Source organism: Thamnophis sirtalis, unplaced genomic scaffold (genome assembly GCF_051295495.1).
Source record: "Thamnophis sirtalis isolate CommonGarterSnake01/CBP01778 unplaced genomic scaffold, rThaSir2_p1.2 scaffold_12, whole genome shotgun sequence".
NCBI classification, from domain to species: domain Eukaryota; kingdom Metazoa; phylum Chordata; class Lepidosauria; order Squamata; family Natricidae; genus Thamnophis; species Thamnophis sirtalis.
Genome location: NW_028261392.1, coordinates 56893165 through 56915352, shown reverse-complemented (window position 1 = coordinate 56915352; position 22188 = coordinate 56893165). Strand labels below are relative to the sequence as shown.

At 41.4% G+C, this 22188-nt stretch overlaps 1 protein-coding gene across 2 annotated transcripts in view; it reads left to right on the top strand.

The window, feature by feature from the left end:
- RC3H1 (ring finger and CCCH-type domains 1) overlaps positions 1–22188 on the top strand; it is a 61134-nt gene that overhangs the window by 9430 nt on the left and 29516 nt on the right. For both annotated transcript variants that reach the window (XM_087726760.1, XM_087726761.1), the window contains exons 2-4: positions 18771–19132; positions 19699–19819; positions 20791–21030. In XM_087726760.1, coding sequence (XP_087582886.1) covers positions 18902–19132; positions 19699–19819; positions 20791–21030 — 592 coding nt within the window. In that variant the 5' untranslated portion in view covers positions 18771–18901. The remainder of the gene's footprint in view (positions 1–18770; positions 19133–19698; positions 19820–20790; positions 21031–22188) is intronic.

The window sequence follows — 22188 nt, the reverse complement described above, 5'->3', positions numbered from 1 at the left end:
TTGTTGTATTTGCTACCTACGGTATTCATGGAGTATTTTCCGCCTCAAAGATCAAAGGCATCAATACTATTTTTGCTTCCATAAAGTTTCACCAGATAAACATTTTGTGATCTTTTATATCCAAACTTTCTGATATCTGAATACTCTTTCCAAAGACATCATGGCTACTCTACCAAGAGTGATAGTCTATGGTGTATTTCTTGATTGCAGGATTCTTTCCTCCTGATAATTGATCCTAAACCGCTATCTATCACTTTAGTATTTTCATTATCAGTGCTAAAGCTGGCGGTTGTACCTGTTGTCATTGGTTTGGTCTTCTTCAGGTTAAAATTTTAATCCCATTATTTCACTGTCCTCTGACTTTCATTACTGTAGCTCACAAATTTGCATTTTCACCCACTCTTTATTTTAGATCTTATAGCAGCATTTTAGACAGCTACAGTTCAGACTAGCAAACAGCACACTTCACGTATTTGCCAGTGCAATCCATCTACTGCCATGTGCCCTAAAATCATATCCACCTATTTCTCTTTAGTGAGAGGCTAAAAACCTTCCAGACAAGGCTGCAGTAGCACAAGATATGAATAAAAATATAGTTTCTTGGATTGTCAGCCTACCACCATGTAAGGCTCAGTTTTTGTGAAAAGGTTGTTAGAAAAGGTTATCTACGAGCTGTCTTCAGTCTTGCACATCTTATATCTAGTTTCCTTTGTTCTAAATCATTAATCCCTAATCCACATTTCTGATTCCTCACACTCCAATCACGATATTTTATTATTTTCAGTTTACTTTAAGTTTCTCCTTTTCTTTATTCTGGTTCTGATCAAATGAGTATGAATTTAAGAATTGAATGAAGTAGAAATTTCTTACTGGTAATCTTTGACTTATGTACTGATGGTTCAAAGTTAAGATGGCTGTGATGGCCAGTCACTTCCAGCCATCTTAAATGTTACCTGCATCCCCATCACATGACCACATTTCAAGCAGTTGGCAAGATGTTTGCACTTATAATGAGCTGCCAAGTGTCCTATGATCATGTGATTGCCTTTTACAAGGAAGATGGCAAGCTATTGCCCCTTGCTGAGAGAACTGCCTGTCATTTTCGGACACTCAAGAGAGCTCAGCCTGATACCAGGCAGCAGAAACAGGACTAGAAACTCAAAGGTCTGAGTTCTTTTTCTGCACCTGGCTGATACATTCTTTTCTGCACCAAAAGGGCTCAGCTCCTGCTGGGCTGCAGAAACAGGACTTACATCCCAAAGATCTGAGCTCCATTTCTGCAACCTGAGGCATTCACTTCTGCATGCAGAAGAACTCTGGAAAGTTAGCAAACACTATCATTCTGAAGATGCTCACTAAGTTTCCTTGACTAGGAAGGGTAGCAAATGCAATCATTCTTGTAATCGTTTTGAAGGCCAGCTCTCCAAATGGTGCAATTAGGAGAAGGAGGCTTCCAAATGATTGTGAGACTGGGGTGCACTTGGAGGGTAGAATGAAGCACCCTCAGTAGGAAGGCCAATGCTCGCATTTGCTGCCTGCACCTGCAGCTGTTAGAAAAAGGCAAACTTAAGTTCCTCTCTCCAGGGTGTGGTGGGGTGGAGAGAGGAACTTACCCTGGTACTCCACTTAACAATACATGTGATGACTTAATTATCACAGCTGGGAGAGCTAAGATTGCAGTCATTGAGTAAAGCAGTCACAGCATCTTGATTCTTGACTGCTTCACTCCACTATCAAAATTCCAGTGCATAAATTGAGGACCACCTTAAAATACTTTACCATTTATGAACATGAATATCCCTATCCAGAAATGAGCATACAAATGACCTAAAATGCAATCTTTTTTCTATACAAGTCTTAAATAAAGAGAACTTAATTAAGCAAATGGTTTAAAAGTATTGTGTGATCCAAAAATACATATTATAAGGCAAAAGTATGTGAATCTTTGCTTTCAGTAGTTGGGCAGCAGTGATGGCAGCTAAACATTTTCAATAATTGTTAATTGGCCCTACACATCATCTTGGAAGATTTTAAGTCCATTCCTTCTTATAGAAAAGCTTTAACTCAGGGGTCTTTGTGGCCTTCCTCATATAAATTTCCCACATTATTTCTGTAGAGTTACAGAAAGGATTTTGGACTTGGCCATTCTAATGCATTAATGTACTTCTGCTTTAATCATGCTTTGACTTTACAATCTGCATATTTTCTTGCTGCATGATTTTTGATTCTCTTAACCATGGCAAAAAAAAAAGTCATAAAATCAGGCACAACAATCAGCTTTGCTTGGCAGCAGAAAATCTGATCCCAATGGTGGTTGTAATTTGAAGACTACCTGTAATCTAGTTATGGTAGCAGCATCGTTGATAGTGTGGCTAATTTTTGACTACATTCTTCAAATGTTTGTTTCAGTATTTTCATTGTTTTAATATTTTGCATTTTATACTATGCATTTCCTTTCTCTGCCTAAACTCTTTAGTTCTCATTTAGTGTCCGGTTTTTAAATCACAAAATTGCTTGTCTCTGATATTTCTTTCAAAAACCAAACCAGATCTATTTCCCCATGAAGTAGTCTGCTTTTTATAAATAATTAAGTTGGATAGTAAATGTTTCATTGTTCAATATTCCAAATTTTTCTGGATTACATTTATAACTTTCTGAGATCAAAATATTATTTAGCTTTTCCTGTTTATTTCAAGTTCTTCTTTTCTTCTTAATCTTATAATTATTATTTTTTTCATTCAGAATTGAAGATAAACTCACTGGATGAAGATTTTTCAAACCTATCATTTTAAAGGTCTCTAATCGCTTTAAAATGATAAATAAGCAATTTGCTGAAGTGATTAGAAAGTGATGTAACACTGCTATTGCAAGCAAGATGATTAATCTCTTCATCTTCCAGCACCCAAATGCATGGAAAACCACTGTCCTGTGGTCTCCTTGCAAGGAACATATAGGAGATCTCTAGTTCTCTCCTTACCTGGAGAGGTGCCAAAGATATTGTCTACTCACAGATTCTTTGGTTTTTACCATTGTCACCAGCTCCACTTTTGCAGAACTGTCTTCAGTTCTCCATATCTCCCCCAAAAGTCATCAATACACAAGAACTAAAGAGGCTTTTAGTTCTTTAAATGTTACCCTGGGATTCTTTGAGAGATCAGAAAATTACACAGCTTCTTGTTGATGCTAAATGGTTGGTTGACCACTCCTGAAAAAGATAACAATAGTGTTGAACTGCCATTATTTGCTTGACAGTGGACTGGTAAAATCCAAATATTTTGGACATAGTTTTGTAACCTTTTCCAGTGTAGTAAAGCATCAATAACATTTTTTTGGTTCCAGCCATGACAAATTTCCATATGCCTGTGTTGTAAAGATCAGACTTTGATAGTAAATACCCAGAATTCTATTCTTTAAATGAGGCTGGACCTCCCACATTTAACACTGATTACAATTGTATTGATTGGAATGGGGTTATCATTCTATTCATTGGAACAACTGATCCTCTTCCCTTTCAAATGAACTGATAACTTTGCATCATTTTCTTCAATGACTTATATTCAATTGGTTTCTTTTTAGTTTTGGGATTTGTGTGAACAGATCCATTTTAAGTAGCATTTATGTAGAAATGGAACCGCAAACTGCAAGCACTACTCTATATATAATATTTCAATAGGATCTGTATATGTTGTAAACCAAGGGGACTGATTCAAATGATTTTAATATAGTTACTTTTTAAAAAATTAATGTTAACATTTAGGACAAATATTCTTATATGGTGGCATATGAAACATTTAAATGAAAACCTTAAAAGTATCTGAACAGGCTAAAATATAATGTATATAATATATTTAGGAAGTCCTCAATTTAGAACAGTTTGTTTAGTGACTGTTCAGAGCTATAGTGGTGCTTAGTGAAGATACTGGTTGCTGGCGTTACGACCATTACAATGCCCCTTTTATGACTGCAGGGGCACTTTAATTTTCTCTACCCACCTATCTCTCCCATTTATGCCCTTCTGACTCCCTGCGCTCTGTGTCCCCTGATGCCCCAGCTGAGGTAAACCATCTTCTTTCTCATTCTTCTGACCAAGCATAGTCAGCATGGCCTTTTGCCAGGCAGCTGCTGGCTATATCAGGCTTCTCCCCCCAGATCGAACACAACAGTTTTCTTACAAGACTTGGGGAACATGGCTTCACATTTGCAGCAGCTGCAAATGTGCTCCACCTCATCAGCAGTGGGAGCAAGAAGACATCAAAGGCCAGCTGGGGTGGCAGAGTGCAGGGCAGCAGGAATCCTGAAGTGCAGGCCGTGAGGGCGTCTGGGATAGGTTTTCATGGGACCCCCTTTGCATTGTGCTGGTGAGCCACACGGGGACTGGGCTTCTCACTGCCCTGTGGTTCATGGGCTTCTTGCAGCCTCGGAGCCACAATGCCCCTTTGTACAAGTTATCATTTTGCTACTACCTAGTGCCATCTGGATTCTTCAGCCCAAATATGGCAGCCTGTGTAAAACTGAGTATAAAATAAATAAAAGAAAGAATGAATGAATAAACAAACAAACAACTATGAGTCTTATTCTCTATCCCATCTACCACCACAATCCCGAAGTAATATGCAGCAAGAATGTCTATTCATTTCATCAGGGTATCTAATTTGATTTGGGATTCAGCAAGATTCAAAAATCTAAAGCATGCAAGCCTGGAAACTTATAAATGGCTGTAATTTTTGCTTATTTTTGTATCAGAATGCTAACATTTCTAGACATTTCTTTCTCTAAGAAAATGAAGCCTAATCAATTTCTAAATGGTAAATGCAGTTTCTGGACCTAAACTAATTTTACACGAAGGACAATTAAAACTCTGGTAATGAGTATGCTCCTGCTGCACATACAGACTTATTGATAGCTTACTGTGAGCTTTATATTAAACATGCTTTAAGTCATGGGCGTGTTTCTTACATGATTTTCATTTATGGAGCAAGGAAGTATACTGTACAAGATTTGTTTCCCAGTCTCCATTATGTTCACGGAACAGTGAAAACTTAAGGAGACTAAATAGTGACTTCCTCAAACTCACTTAAAAACCAGATCCAAATCTATTACGATGATCTCACTTCTTGAATCTTTAGCCCATACATAATTCAAAAACCACTGTTTTAGAAAGGCAGAAATACGGCTTCTTGTCTTCTTTTTTAAAATGTCTTTTTTTTCCCAAAATGCTTTAAATTCACAATTATATAGCTGCTGTGTGCTCTACATACCTCACTTTGAGAGGGAATAGTAAAGGCATTAAATAAAAAATGCAAATGACTATACACAAAAAGATTGCAAGGAGAGGTTATTTGTATTATGGGTATGCATAATCTAAGAATAAGAATCAGTTGGAATCCTTTAGGAGACAGTTTACTGTATTTGACAAAATGTCAATCCAACATATCTTGCAGCACATTGTTAATATTACTTTTATGTCCATTGCATACAGCAGTAATGGATCATAGTGAAGTCATTATGAGGCGGTTAAGTTGGGCTTTGTTCTTATTGGCCAATCACCTGACTTGTATGTGGTACTTATTTGAATAGCCAGCCCTATATAAGAATACGACAAGGGACAGGACATTGACATTTTTAGGCAGGCAGGGAGTTTGGGTGTGTAAGCTTAAATTCAAGCAATGGCTGCTACCACCTGGAGAAGCAGGAAAAAGAGACAGATATACCAGAGGCAAAGAAACAGAGCTCAGTATAGACAGAGAAAGCCTAGGGTCGAAAAGAGAAATGCAAGGCATGCAAAACGTGGCTATGGAAAGAAAATCTCCAGAAAACTTCCCAGAAAAATGCAGAAGATGAGGCTTGACAGTGTCCGAATGACCAACGAGGCGCAAAATATCCTGCATTTCTGTGTGCATGACCTCTACAAGAAGGTGTCCTTGGCAGCCGAGCGATTGAGAAAGAAGAAGCGTCATGTCTCTATTACTGTCTCAGATGTAAGAAATGCCCTGAAAAAAATCATGCCAAAGAAATATGACAGAAAGTCTGTATCCTCCATATCATGCAAGTGCCATTAGAAAATAATCTCTCTCCTCTCCTACAATAGACTTAGAAATGAAGGAATGAAAAGGAAGGGGGGAAATCACTGGTCTGAGATAAAATCAAATGCTTTGCCTGCCTGAAAAAACAGTACCTTCAAATTTCCAAGCAATCCTGTGAACCTACCTTTTACTACTAGATCAACATCATGAACTCAAGGATAAACAGAATCTAGCAAGATGATTATCGCATTGCTGTTGTGCTGAATTAGAGAGATAACTTACCTGTTGTCCGAGGAAAATTACTTCCAAACGTTGTGGAATACCAAGGACTCTGATCAGCCACATGGAGCATGTGAGATGTTCCCTGAAGGGAGATCTATTCCCTTTTCCAATAAAACAGGATTTGTGCAGGATAATACATCTTATTATGTGTGTTTTATATTGGGGTAATGATGGCATGTTTGTCAGACTCTGTCATTCATTCTCCAGAGCTTATAACTTTGATCTCTGGCAATGTTCTGAATGCAACACTTAAGTTGAAATTGGCTATGAATTCTATAAATTCTTTGCAGAATTTATAGAATGCAATATAGGTCATTGTGCTGTTAAATGTATCTATTACTATAATTTTGATTGTCTTTTTAAACGTGGTAGAAAAGATGCTTTGATGCCATTCTGTCTGAGAGACTTGTATCCGAGTACATGTTCAGATTGATACATTTTATTCAGCAAATATATTTTAAATATTGATCAGGTATTGTTATGTTTGAAGTCCTTGTCCCTGCTGCAGTGTTCATACTATATCTTTCATTAGGCAAAATCACTGCAGATATATGGTTTTGAATTTGAAGCATTTACAATTTGAATGCTCCATGTGTGCTAAGCAAATTATTTGTTTAGGTGTCATGTAAAAATTTGATATATTAATATTTTAAAATTTATAACTTACAGATTCAAAAGTGTCTTGATTTAATATCTAAAAAGCATTTCAGTTCATCTCAAAGTACTACTCTAAAACAGGTTATATAGCGTTAGTGTTTCTCTCTGTCCCTAAAAGGTCTGTTCTTAAGTATTTTATCCTTCTCTGCCGTATGTGCCATTTTTTGTTTATTTTTCACCCTTCAAAGCACAAAATACTGTAGCCCTTAGTTTCTTCTTTGGGTGTCAATAGTGGAGAGAAAAAAGCAAATAGACCTGAGAAGCTGAGAAAGACTGGAGAGGTAAAATTATAAGGAAAAGGAACAACTGAGGTTTGAACATAGAACTTTGAAATTGTCTGAAAAGTCAATTACAAATTAAAACATTGTTTTAAAAATAATCAGTTGTTAGAATGAAGCAGATTGTTTAAGAAATACTTGGAACCATATATTTTCACTAGAAGCTGTCAAAATAGCTACTTTGAGATTCAGGAAAACAGTAGCAATGAGAAGTGGTTGGGACATCTGAAAAGCATATGATGGAAAACAAAATTGGAATGATCTTTGTGTTGTGATGGTGTTGGATGACTGGTACTTATGACCAATTCCAGAAGTTCCAGCTGTCTCAGTGCCTGCGTACCCACATGATCATGAATCATGCACCTGGCAACCACTTGGCACTTAATGATTGTTGCAGCATCCCACAGTCACGTAATCACCATTTGCAACCTTCCCTACCAACTTTCCACAAGTAGTCAATGGGAAAGCCAGAAGGGAAGGTTGCAAGTCAATCTTGTAAGTCCCCCTGGCCTTTTTATACTCCCATTGGTTCTTGCGCTTGTGCTGCACCATATCATCCATCCAGCCTCTGCCTTCATGCAATATGCACCAAGCATCCCATGTCTTCCCCCAAATCATGCACAACTAGCACCAGCCTCCTCAGGGCCTCACCTGGCATTTCCAAGCCCTCTGCAGTACCCTTGCATTCCTTATGTAGGACTTCCACCATTTCCCATTTAATGACCAATACATTGAAGGTTATGACAGCAACTGAGCCTGTTGGGATTATTATCACTAAGTCAGTGTTTCTCAACCTTGGCAACTTGAAGATGTCCGGACTTCAACTCCCAGAATTCCCCAGCCAGCATTCGCTGGGAATTCTGGGAGTTGAAGTCCGGACATCTTCAAGTTGCCAAGGTTGAGAAACACTGCACTAAGTGATACAGGGACGTGATACTTAATGACTGCATCATTTAGCGATGGCAGTCCTGCTCCCAACTGCAATCATAACTTGAGGACTAACTGTATTGTTCCATTTTGTATCATTTCTTTTCGGCGTCTTAACTAAATGATCCTACTGTTCTAAATACATGCAAATTTAAAAACCATGTGTATTATTTAGGATTTTTATATACAATAAGTCCTAACTTCTGACTAGTCTTTTAATGACTATTTGAAGTTATGACAGCTTGGAAATGATATTTTATGGTCTTGTAAAACTCTTCCAGATATCTTGTCACTCTTCCTTCCCCCATAGTCACTTGGTAATGATGTGGGTGTTTGGCAACTTGTTCACACTTATGACTGGTTGTCAAATGCCCTGCTATCATGTGATCGACATTTACAATATTTTCCGGAGTAGTTTGCAGGATGGTCCAGGAATGGGTTATTGTCATGTCCAGTTGGCCTCGAGGTTGAATTAAAGTTGAAGCCACGCCTCTGTGATCCTCCTTTCTGGTCCCAGTTTCAACTCAGTCTCGCCTGAGAAGAGACATAGAAAATTTGGCTCCTGTTGGAAAATTCCTGGACCCTCAAACCTATTCCTCTTTCCTCATTGTGCCTGACTTCCCTACCTCTATTGCCTTGTACGTTTTCCCTGGGGCAGTGACTGTTCTTGGCCACATGGGAAGTGGGTGACAGCTCTTGTGGGACACAAAGAGGCTTAGGCACCATTCTGGTGGCCATTTTGAGCCTCTCTGAAGCCATGTGGAGCAGGGCATTGGAAACACATGCAGCAAGAAACTAATGGGCTTCGGGTTTCCAGCCCGCCTGTTTCTTGCTGTTCCTGACTGCCGATGAGCGGAGGCAGCTGAATTAACGCTGGAGATCCTGGAGAAGAGCGCGAAGACCACTGGCAAGGCAACGAGCCACCCGCAGCTGCCCGGGACCACGCCGATCACAGCGTTTGCGTCGAGGCTTGCTGCAGCACCTCGCACCAAGAGAAGAAACGGTGAAGTGCGTGGAGGTGAGGGAGTGATCGTCACAGCTGTGATGAGCGGCACAAGGAGGCTTGTGAGTACAACTCGGCTGCGGCTGATCCAGCATGGCGGATGGCGCGGAGAGGTCTCCTTCCCCCCCATTGTCACCTGGGGAGGAGACTTTCACGAGGCAGAACAGGCCTACTGCCTCTGCTAGGAGGCAAAAGGCCTCAGCTGCCACACGTCCCTCGCAAGTAACTCAGAGGGACAAACAACGCAGGCATAAGGCCCTCACCAAAACAGTTTCCAGGGCTGAGAAACTGCTAGCACAGTAGGGCAGGCTTAGCCCATTTCCAGCTAGCAATAGCAATAGCAGTTAGACTTATATACCGCTTCATAGGGCTTTCAGCCCTCTCTAAGCGGTTTACAGTGTCAGCATATTGCCCCCACAATCTGGGTCCTCATTTCACCCACCTCGGAAGGATGGAAGGCTGAGTCAACCTTGAGCCGGTGAGATTAGAACCGCTGCACTGCAGCTAACAGTCAGCTGAAGTGGCCTGCAGTACTGCACTCTAACAACTGCACCACCTCGGCTAGATCTCACTCTCCCCTGGGAAGCACATCCAGTGTTGATTCCCCTCAGGGATCACCTGGTTCCCTTAGGGGATATTTTGAGGAAATCACTTTCCCCTTCCCCGCCCCTCTATGACAGATCAAGGCCTATATCAAGGGGATCCTTTTCTTTGGTGGACCCTGGCTGTGAACAGCGTATGACTAGGCCCCTATTGGCTCCCCAATCCAGCTTGGAGCAGGCCATTGGGGGGCATAGCTGGGATTACTTGGACATGGAAAACCTACCTGTGGGTCTCCAGAGACTGATAGAGCAGGCTATTTCCCATGGGATTGTAACTGGGATACAGCAGAAGGCCCCACATCCAGCCTCTGAGGGCCGGGCCAGAGCCTCAGGCAGCACTTCTTTTCAGGGGCGCCCAGCTGCCACAGCTGTGAGTAGACTAGTATCTCCATAGCAATAGCAATAGCAATAGCAGTTAGACTTATATACCGCTTCATAGGGCTTTCAGCACTCTCTAAGCGGTTTACAGAGTCAGCATATTGCCCCCACAATCTGGGTCCTCATTTCACCCACCTCGGAAGGATGGAAGGCTGAGTCAACCTTGAGCCGGTGAGATTAGAACCGCTGCACTGCAGCTAACAGTCAGCTGAAGTGGCCTGCAGTACTGCACTCTAACAACTGCACCACCTCGGCTAGATCTCACTCTCCCCTGGGAAGCACATCCAGTGTTGATTCCCCTCAGGGATCACCTGGTTCCCTTAGGGGATATTTTGAGGAAATCACTTTCCCCTTCCCCGCCCCTCTATGACAGATCAAGGCCTATATCAAGGGGATCCTTTTCTTCGGTGGACCCTGGCTGTGAACAGCGTATGACTAGGCCCCTATTGGCTCCCCAATCCAGCTTGGAGCAGGCCATTGGGGGGCATAGCTGGGATTACTTGGACATGGAAAACCTACCTGTGGGTCTCCAGAGACTGATAGAGCAGGCTATTTCCCATGGGATTGTAACTGGGATACAGCAGAAGGCCCCACATCCAGCCTCTGAGGGCCGGGCCAGAGCCTCAGGCAGCACTTCTTTTCAGGGGCGCCCAGCTGCCACAGCTGTGAGTAGACTAGTATCTCCATAGCAATAGCAATAGCAATAGCAGTTAGACTTATATACCGCTTCATAGGGCTTTCAGCACTCTCTAAGCGGTTTACAGAGTCAGCATATTGCCCCCACAATCTGGGTCCTCATTTCACCCACCTCGGAAGGATGGAAGGCTGAGTCAACCTTGAGCCGGTGAGATTAGAACCGCTGCACTGCAGCTAACAGTCAGCTGAAGTGGCCTGCAGTACTGCACTCTAACAACTGCACCACCTCGGCTAGATCTCACTCTCCCCTGGGAAGCACATCCAGTGTTGATTCCCCTCAGGGATCACCTGGTTCCCTTAGGGGATATTTTGAGGAAATCACTTTCCCCTTCCCCGCCCCTCTATGACAGATCAAGGCCTATATCAAGGGGATCCTTTTCTTCGGTGGACCCTGGCTGTGAACAGCGTATGACTAGGCCCCTATTGGCTCCCCAATCCAGCTTGGAGCAGGCCATTGGGGGGCATAGCTGGGATTACTTGGACATGGAAAACCTACCTGTGGGTCTCCAGAGACTGATAGAGCAGGCTATTTCCCATGGGATTGTAACTGGGATACAGCAGAAGGCCCCACATCCAGCCTCTGAGGGCCGGGCCAGAGCCTCAGGCAGCACTTCTTTTCAGGGGCGCCCAGCTGCCACAGCTGTGAGTAGACTAGTATCTCCATAGCAATAGCAATAGCAATAGCAGTTAGACTTATATACCGCTTCATAGGGCTTTCAGCACTCTCTAAGCGGTTTACAGAGTCAGCATATCGCCCCCACAATCTGGGTCCTCATTTTATCCACCTCGGAAGGATGGAAGGCTGAGTCAACCCTGAGCCGGTGAGATTTGAACCGCTGAACTGCTGATCTAGCTGTCAGCTGAAGTGGCCTGCAGTACTGCACTCTACCCACTGCGCCACCTCCATCCCTGGTAAGTGAAGGCTCTGTCCTAGGTGAGCAAGTGCAGAGGAATCTCAGTCTCTCAGAGGATGAGGAGGCCACTGTTCTGGACCCCCCAGCTTTCACTGGGTTATTCCGACCCACCTTATTTGGGTCCCTTTTGTGCAAGGCACGAGGTACTGCGGAGGTAGGCAACAGGGAGGGAACTGCAGAAGGGGCTCTGGCAAAAAAGGCCAAGGGCCTATATTTTCTAAGCCAAAGTTTGTTAAAGTTTCTGCCCCACAATTGTTCCTAGAGGTAGTGAAGAAACAATGGGCTAAGCCGGGGTCCGTCCCTAATCCTGGCAGCAATGACAGGAGATTCTATAACATTGAGCCAGGGTTTTCTCAAGCATTGCAGATGCCTATGGTGGACCCACCTGTTGTGGCACTGGCTTCCCCCACCGTATTGGTATCCGTAGACGTGGCAGATAATCTGAAAGCTGATGATAAGAAGGCAGAGATGACCCTCAAGAAGACTTTCTAATCGGCAGCCTGGGCCATGAAAGTGGCAGCTGCAGCATCTTTCTTCAACCACACGGCTCTCCTTTGGCTGAAGCAGATCCAAGAGTGCATTTGGACTTTAAACTTCTAAATCAATTCCTAGTTTACAGGAGATTCAAGATGGCTTTGCTCAAGTCCATCTTGGCGGGTGTCCGTGAGGGGGATTACATGGCTTCCATTGATCTCAAGGAAGCGTATCTCCACATTCCCATCCTTCTGGAGCGCCGGAGGTTCCTCAGGTTCTCTTGCCTGGGAGTGCACTACCAATATAGGGCCCTGCTGTTTGGATTAGCCTCAGCTCCCAGGACCTTCACCAAGGTGCTGGAGGTGGTGGCCGCTTACTTGAGGGAGGTCCTGATTAGAATCCAATGCTACCTGACGACATTCTCGTTCAGGCGTTGTTGTCACAACAGACATGGGCAGACATCCGGTTGGTGGGCAGACATGCAGGAGTTGGGGTTTTCAGTAAACTTCAATAAGAGTAGTTTGCTTTCGACCACTCGGATCCTCCATTTAGGGGCAGTGATAGACTCCCGTAGGGGCATGATTTTTTCCCCCCTGATTGTAGGTCCAGTTTGGTGAAGTTAGTTAAGCAGATTCACAGGGATCATTGTGTTCCCATAGCACTCCTCTCCATTCCCAGGGTCATTCAGAAGATAGTCAAGGAACAGGCAGAGGTCATTCTGGGGGCACTGCACTGGCCCAGGAGTGGGTTGGTTTGCGGACTTAATGTGCCTATCAGTAGGTCAACTGTGGAGGATCCCGAGGGGGGGGAGGTAGAGTTATGACAGGGGGCACTGATCCATCCAGAGCCACAATGGCTTCAGTTGACCGTGTGGAGATTGAGCGGGAGCGTCTAAGGGACGCTCATCTTTCTCAACGGGTGATCATGACTATTGAGGCTTCGAGACAGTAGTTGATGACCAGAATGTACAATTCCACATGGGCCACCTTCATGGCTTGGTGTTGGTCTTCCCATATAAAACCTGGAAGGGCAGCTGTGCCACAAGTCTTGGACTTCCTTCAAGATGGCTTGGACAAGGGTCTATCTCATGGCACAGTGAAGAGACAGATAGTGGCTCTCTCCACGATGATTGCAGGTAAAGGTTCACTAGCTTATCCCAGCTTCCGGTAGTTAAGAGGTTCCTCAAGGGGGCCGCGAACCTGCGGCCGCCAGTTATTCACAGGTTTCCTACTTGAAACCTTCCCACAGTACCTCAGTCCCTGATGGCAGAACCATTGAGAACAGTTAGTCTGAAACTACTTACATTTACCTTGAAGGTTGTGTTCTTGGTGGCAGTCACATTGGCAAGGCACGTTTCCAAAGTGGAGGCATTGTCCTCCAGGGAGGATCTGTGCATTCTTCATAACAGGGTCATGTTTCGTCTGGACCCGGTGTTCTTGCCTAAGGTAAATTCTCTGTTCCACCGCACGCAGGAGGTTGTCCTTCCAGATTTTTGCCCTGATCCTGTCAGAGATAGAGAACATAGGTGGCATCGCTTGGATGTCAAACGTGCCTTACACATTTATCTGAAGCACACGGCGGAGTTCAGGAGGTCAGAAGCGTTATTTATCTCTTTTCAATCGTCCACACTAGGAAAGAGAGTCACATCTTCTACCATTAGTCGTTGGATCAGGCTGCCGATCGCTCTGGCGTATGAAGCAAAAGGGTTACCGGTACCGGATGGACCATCCTGCAAACTACTCCGGAAAATGACAATTGGTCTGACCTGAACTGTGATTTTAGGAGTTTTGCAGGATGGTCCAGGTCCCGCCCGATAATGGTCTGTAGGCAGGGATAGGGGCGTGGAGGAGTCTCCCTTCTGACTTGTTTTCAGGTGCCCCTGGAGTGTATGCATCGTTGAAACTGGAGCCAGAAAGAAGGAGCACAGTGGCATGGCTTCAACTTTAACTCAGTCTCGAGGCCAATTGGATATGACAATAACTCATTACTGGACCATCCCTGCAAACTCCTAAAATCACAGTTCAGGTAAGACCAACTGTCATTCTCTGCCTGCTGCCCAAGAAAGTCAGCCAGGAAGCTTGCAAGCTGCTACAGCCTGCTGAAGGATTTCCCTTCCCATGTGTGGGGCAGGTGGAAGCGGAAATCCTTCTTCAGGCTGCAAAAATGAAGCTCAAATCTTTGGGGTCCCAATTTTATTATTCTAGCCCAGGACAGAAATTCCCTTCCGCAAATCGTGCAGTGGGCTGGAGAAACAAAGCAGAGATTGTGAAAAAAATGGAAAAGGTTCTTAACAAGCCTTAAATGTTGAGGACTTGATGTTTGCTCCGCAGATGTTGAACTTGTTCTTATTCTTTAACTTGTACATTCAATTAACAGAGGAGGTGATTCATAACATTCATTCATACCATTTGTCTACTCTGAGGGAACTATTGATGCTGTCATTCAGTAACTGGAGTCCAGATGAGGAATGATGAAATGAGACTTAAGTTCTCTTGATCAGAAGTTGTATTTATTCAACCACCACAAAAATTACTCTTGGCAGCTCACATAAAAATACAATATAAAACAAACTTATATAAAAATTGTAAATGCAACGTTACCAAAATAGAAAATAAAAGATGGCAGCAAAAGCTCAAATTCAGGGAAGGCTCTCTGAAAAAGCTCAATCTTCAGAATCTTGTGAAACATAAAGTATAGATTTTGATATGGACGGGGCTGTATTTTCCTGAAGAATTAGCTCATAGTTCATACATCTGTATTGCCAGATGGAAATAGGTTGGCCATGACACATTGATAAGCAGTCACAATAACCCATTAAGAAGCCAGAATGTGATTATATTGCTGCATGATTTGTACATTTGGGAATAGCATAGTGTATTTGCATAGGATCTTAAGATATAAATATTATGATAAATAGATTGAATTACTTTTTCTATTGTTTCAATTTTTTATGACAAATTAGCAAAGGAAATAATAGATATAGCAAATAAATTTGGAGTACTTTTCCAAAGTACATTTTCTTTAGTAATTTGTAAGATTTTCCTCTTAATTGTCTTCCCCTTCTACTTGGTTTGTTCTACTAATCAACCTGAAATGGAAAAAAAATCTTTTTCCTTCTAATTGTATGCATTATGCACAGAACTCTGCAAAAAAAGAAACATTTTATCATCAAAGCTGGCACCACATATAGCAATAGCATTTAGACTTATATACCTCTTTACAGTGCTTTACAGCCCTCTCTAAGCAGTTTGCAGAGTCAGTATTTTGCCCCCAATATGCTGTCCTCATTTTACGCACTTTTGAACTGCCAAATTGCAGGCAGGCAGCAGAAGTAGCCTGCAGTACTGCACTCTAACCATGCACCAACACAGCTCTTATGCTATGTGACTATGTGGTAGTCATTAACCCAATTATTTATATATATGATAATGAAAGAATCACATACTGTATGAGTTTTGCTGGACAAACATTCTCTATGATTGTGATTTAGGGAGAAAATGTTAGCAACGTGACGGTTATATAAAACATTACAAGATCCAAAAATGTGATTGGTCTTTTTGAAGAATGAAAATGATAACTGAGCATTTATGTACAAAAAGGGTTTCAATGTTTTGAGATAAATGAATGGATTTGTTTCCATTTCTATGTACATAGAGAAAAGTATACAGGATAAGATGATGTCATATTCTGAATGTGATAGACATATGTTTAGCAGTGTTGTGTGATATGTTGTGTGGAGTGGTTATCTACTTTTTACTAGTTAGAAAAACAAGACAAGAATATCCACTTTCACTCTTGCTTTTTAATATCTGAGTGGACGCCTTGGGCTGTGTTATTAGATAATATAGAGAGGTCTTAGGAGAAGTACATAACTCAGTTGAACAGATTGGTTTTGTTTAATGTTATTCTTTTGTTTATTTCTAAACTTCACATGGTGTTGATGCAGAAGATAGATGCTATTAGCAAAATAGTAGGATATTCTAATCCAAATCAGAATTGATGCCAATAGGTGAAAATCGATTACCCATCCATTAATATTAACTTTGTTTTGAATCAAATTAATTAAATATTTAGGTATGTATATATCAATGAATATTTCTCAATAATATACTGTAATATAAATAAAATAGAGCAGTTTCTTCAGATATAGATAGATGGGAGTCATTAAACATTTGGGGAAAGGTAACCCCTTCAAAATGAATATTATTCCCAGATTAATTTACATTCTGAGATGAATTCTAGTTTATATACTGGATCTGGAAAACATTTTCAGAAAATAAATTCTTCGTTTAGAAAATTTCTATGGAATTCTTTGATTCTAAAAATATTTTTACCAAAAATGAAACCAACATAATGCAGAAAGATTTGTTTTTCCAGATCTAGAACTACATCATTACATTTACCTATTGTCAGTTATTACATACTGGAAGCCAGCAAGTTGTTAATTTTCCAATTTGTGCAACTTTGCAATATGCACATACCGTATATACTCAAGTATAAGCCGAGTTTTTCAGCCCACTTTTTGGGCTGAAAAAAGCCGCCTCGGCTTATACTCGAGTCAGTGAAAAATTTGCCCGAAATGGAGGAGAAAAAGGGGCGGGGCCATGCCGCTGGGTGACGCTCGTGAATGGCCCGGCGCCCCTGTGAGTTTCCCCTCCCTCTGTGTCAGTTTTCCGCGCAGCGCACACCGCACCATCCCCCCTCCTCACGTTCTAATGTAATGCAGGGCTGTCTTACGATTCCCCTTCCTCCCCCTTCTACCGCTCTGCAACGATGTCCCACCTCCTCCTTGTTATGGCAAGCAGCCATATAACGATGTCCCAGAGCTAGTTTACTGTTTTTCTTTGAAATAAATATTCAAAAACATTATTGGTATCTATTTTTATTTTTGAAATTTACCGGTAGCTGCTGCATTTTCCACCCTAGGCTTATACTCGAGTCAATAACTTTTCCAGTTTTTTGTGGTAAAATTAGGTGCCTCGGCTTATATTCGGGCCGGCCTATACTCGAGTATATACGGTATATGACTTTTGGCTGGTTGGATAGTATTAAGATCAATACATGCTAAAACTACTATCTCTGGAAACAATTACATCGGTTAAAAAATTATGGAATACGTCTAATAAAAAAACGATTTGATGCTTCTAACCTAGGACTCTCTCTACTTAAAGCCCCTTGCATGTGGAGTTATGACAAGCAACTGGAATTACTGCAATTACTGTCACAAAATAATGCAGTCAGATGACATTGTGTGCTTTACGACTGCATCACTTAGCCAAGGAAATTCTGGTCCCAATAGGACTGCCTGTATTGGGGGGGGGGATTGAGTGCAGCAGGGTAGGGTTTGTGTAGTAAAATAAGTTATAGGACCAAGAATGAATGTGGACTAAATGAATACAGACTGAAAACAAAAGTGAGTGACCAGCATGAAGGAAGTACGGTATATCGACATGGTTTGATCATATAGTACACAAAATAAATATATGAAAAAAGGTTGAATATATGTAGACAAAGATGGTCAAAAAATCTGAGGTTACATGAGATAGATAACATTGAGAAATTTAAAGAACCCAAAGCATTAAATGAAGAATACATAAATGTAATTTTCAAAGACTGTTTTTGAAATATAAAAAGGGTGACAATGTCGTTTATTAATTAATGACTAAGAAATTCATTTTAAGTGATTTATTATTTAGTTCCAACATAATTGCATTGTTTATTAGAATGAATGTACCACTTTCTGCGTATTGTTGATGCACTTTAAAAATGAAATTTTATTACTAAATTGTACACTGAAAAATGTGAATTCTGCAACTTGCATACATTATATTACGGGTCATTCTTGTTTGGGACCAACAACTCATTTGGAAAGCAGTTACTAGCCACATGCGATATCAGGAAGTAGGCCTTGCACAGCTATCAGCTGCTTTGCAAAGGACCAGACCAGGCACGTCTAGTCAGCACTGAGAGGAAGAAGTCAGCCAAAGTCAGTTGGAGGTTGCAGAGTATAGGGAGACAGGGCAGAGATGCCGGGGGGAGGGGGGGGGAGAGAAGAGGGTGTGAGGAATTGAAGGGACCTCTGTGGCCATAAATGAGGGTGGGCTGTCAAACACCCAAATGTTGATAATGTGACCAAAGGGAAACCACAGCAGCTATAACTTCAAGGACTGATCATGAATATTTTTCCTCAAACAAAAATTTTATTAAAAAAATAAATCATTATCTGACATAACATGTAGTTTGCATACACTTTAGTGTGGTTTAATAAGGGTCAGGGTGGCAACTTTATAGCTTTTCTTTTAAAAAAGCTAATAGGATAGTTTTCTTGTAAAAAGATTGAGCAATATAAAGTACTCATAATAGTTTGTTCAGCACAGAGGGTTTTTTTTATTAATCATGAGAAAGCAATGGAAGTCACTGTATCACGTACACCATTTATTCTGTCTTACGTATGAAATAGATGAATTGTTTTTCAGTAATATTTCTCATAAAATCTCCATCAGCTAATTTTATTTTATTTTGTGTTTACTTTTTAGGTTATATTTCACACTATGTGCTGACTGTCTGTACTTACAGAAACTATTTAAAAACAGGTTTTTTTTCAAAATAAATTTGATTCCAGTGGAATCTGCTTTAGATTTTGTCTTGTGAAGTAACTCTTGAAGCAATGCCTGTACAAGCTCCACAATGGACGGATTTTCTCTCCTGCCCTATTTGCACACAAACATTCGACGAAACGATCCGGAAACCCATCAGTCTAGGTTGTGGCCACACAGTCTGCAAGATGTGCCTGAACAAGCTCCATCGGAAAGCATGTCCTTTCGATCAGACCACTATCAATACAGACATAGAACATCTTCCTGTGAATTCAGCTTTGCTGCAGCTTGTGGGTGCTCAAGTAAGGGAATGCTTCCTTAGTCTCTTGCTTTAGATTTCTTTCTTTTAACTAGTTGACATCTTTTTTCATCAAATAAGCAACTGTATTTTTAAATAAATCTCAGAAAAAGTAAATAATGAAATGAACAAATGTAACAAAACAATAACATTTTCAAGTATATAAATCATCATTGGCTAAGGAAAGAGTTTCTTAAAGTCCCCAAGTTTCATTGTAGGGTGCCTAGGCAATCAATCAATAGTTTTACTACGTTAAACTATGGATAGTGTGAAACCTATATGAAAAAAGCTTGCTTAAATTGTACACCATTAACCAATTACTGTTGGGGATGCAAGCTTGTTTTGTAGTTTTGAAAACAAGCTTGAATATATTTGTGTATAAAATAGTATGGAATCACATACTTTTTTTCTTTTTGTAACAATAACTGCTTTGTCTTCTTCAAGACAGGAGTAGACAATTAATGAAAAGTGTGGAACTGTGCAGAAGTTTTGTAGACAAAGATGGGAGAAATAAAAACATAGAACTAGCCATTTCTTAACGTATTTGTTATATTCTTATGTTTTCTACAGATGCCAGAACAGCAACCTATAAATCTACGCAGTGGTGCTGAAGATACTAAACATTATGAGGAAGCCAGGAAATGTGTGGAAGAGCTAGCCTTATACCTTAAACCGCTCAGCAGTGCAAGAGGTGAATCATGCTTGTCATCCTTTTGCCATGTTTTAGTCATGACAACATGTGTGAAGAATATCCAATTAAGAAAACAGGTGCCAAAGCAAGTAATTTTGAAAAAAATGTAAAAAACAAACAGACCCCATCATGTTTTCTTTCCTTCCCGCTTCCCTTCAGCCTTTATGGTATGATTATGTGGAACTTATGACACTTGGTGTCCAGAAAAGAACCAGTTCACTTCCAATTGGAACGAATGGTGTTATTGTTTCACAGCAGTTAATATGAACATGAACAAAATTTCAAGGCAGAAGAAATTGTGCCTTGAAGAAATTCTGAAGAATAATAATGTATAGATAAAATGTTTGGACAATTAGGCTAATTATTCAAATAACAACGCGAGCTGCACTGGCTACCTGTCGATCTCCGGGTGCGCTTCAGGGTATTACTTACCACCTTTAAAGCCCTCCATGGTAGTGGATCTGAGTACTTGAGAGACCGCCTCCTGCCGATTACCTCCCTCCGACCAATTAGATCACACAGATTGGGCCTCCTCCGAATTCCATCCGCCAGTCAATGCCGACTGGCGACTACGCGGAGGAGAGCCTTTTCAGTAGCAGCTCCGACCCTGTGGAATGACCTCCCCGTCGAGATTCGCACCCTCACCACCGTCCAGACCTTCCGCACAGCCCTTAAGACCTGGCTATCCCGTCAGGCCTGGGGATAAGTTTCTAATTCACCCCGCCCGAGTGTTGAGTGTTGAATGAAAGTTGTGTTTTTACTGTTTATTTTATTCACATATTGTTTATGTCTTTATATTGCACCCCCCCTTTCCCTATGAATGTAAGCCGCCCTGAGTCCCCTTGGGGAAAAGGGCGGCCTATAAATCCCAAATAAATGAAATGAAAATGAATTAGCCCCAAATAAATTGTATACAACTTTTGCATTGCCCTTAAGAAATTCAGAAAAACAACATTTTTCTCTTCATAAAGGTGTAGGATTGAACAGCACAACTCAGAGTGTGCTTAGCCGACCCATGCAAAGGAAGCTTGTGACATTAGTCCATTGCCAGCTGGTGGAAGAAGAAGGGCGGATCCGAGCTATGCGCGCAGCACGATCTCTGGGTGAAAGAACTGTTACTGAGCTTATTCTTCAGCACCAGAACCCCCAGCAATTATCTTCAAATCTTTGGGCTGCAGTGAGGGCTAGAGGCTGTCAGTTCCTTGGACCAGGTATGTAGCAGGGGAAATGGTTTTCTATCGGTGAGAAGATCAGCTGTGATATGAGCAAAAATGCTTTACATATTTTTTTTATATTTGAACAATTGAAAGCATTTAAAAAACCAATTTCTTTTTAATGATAGTGTGGTTCATTTCTACTGTACATTGCACAGATTTGACAGGTTTTACTAAAGTCTTACTAAATGTTCTGCTATACAGTAGGATGGTGTTTTATTAAATTGTTTAAATTGTTCAGCTGAGCAGTACCAGATAAAGTAATCAAGGAAAAAGTCTCTGAAATATAAACTAACATAAGTTCATCCAAGAAAAATATAAAGTAATATTTAATACGTTTCCACTATTTTAGTTATAAAAATTCAGCATTTGAATTTTTGGAGTTAGTTGTTAAAACTCTCCTAGCACCCTTCCCTAGCTTGGGTATCCTTCAGACATGTGAACTTCAATTTCAGAATGACCATCCAGCAATTAGGAAACACAAAGTAGCACTCAAGGCCTACTTCTTAGTTGCAAGGAGTAACACGATCAACTGCTTACACTGATTTATTCATTCATTACAAGGAATCCTCAACTTACAATTGTTCCCAAAATTCCCTTGCTAAACAAGGCAGTTTTTGAGTCAGTTGTGCCCTATTTTATGACTGTTTTGCCGTAGCTGTTAAGCGATCACTGCAGTTTTTAAGTGAATCATGCGGTTGTTAAGCAAATCTGGCTTCCCCCATTGATTTTGTTTGTCAGAAGCTCCCTAGGAAAGTTGCAAATGATAATCTCAAGACCCCAGGACCGTGATGGTGAACCTATGACACGCATGACACAGGTGGCACGCGGAGCCATTTGTCAGGGCACGCGAAGCATGTGCGCCCTGGCCAGCTGACTTTGGCCTTCATTTGAGGCCATTTTTCGCCCTCTGGAGGTGCTAAAAACTGGCCCTACGGGCAAACCAGAAGTTCGGGAATGTACTTCCGGTTTGCTTATAGGGTTGTTTTTTGCCCTCCAGAGCCTTCAGGGAAGTCTCCTGAAGGCCCATGAACGCTCTGGAGGATGAAACACGGCCCTACGGACAAACCAGAACCCACTTCTGGTTTGTTCATACGGTTGTTTTGTACCCTCCGGAGCCTTCAGGGAAGCTGCCTTAAGGCCCCTGAAGACTCC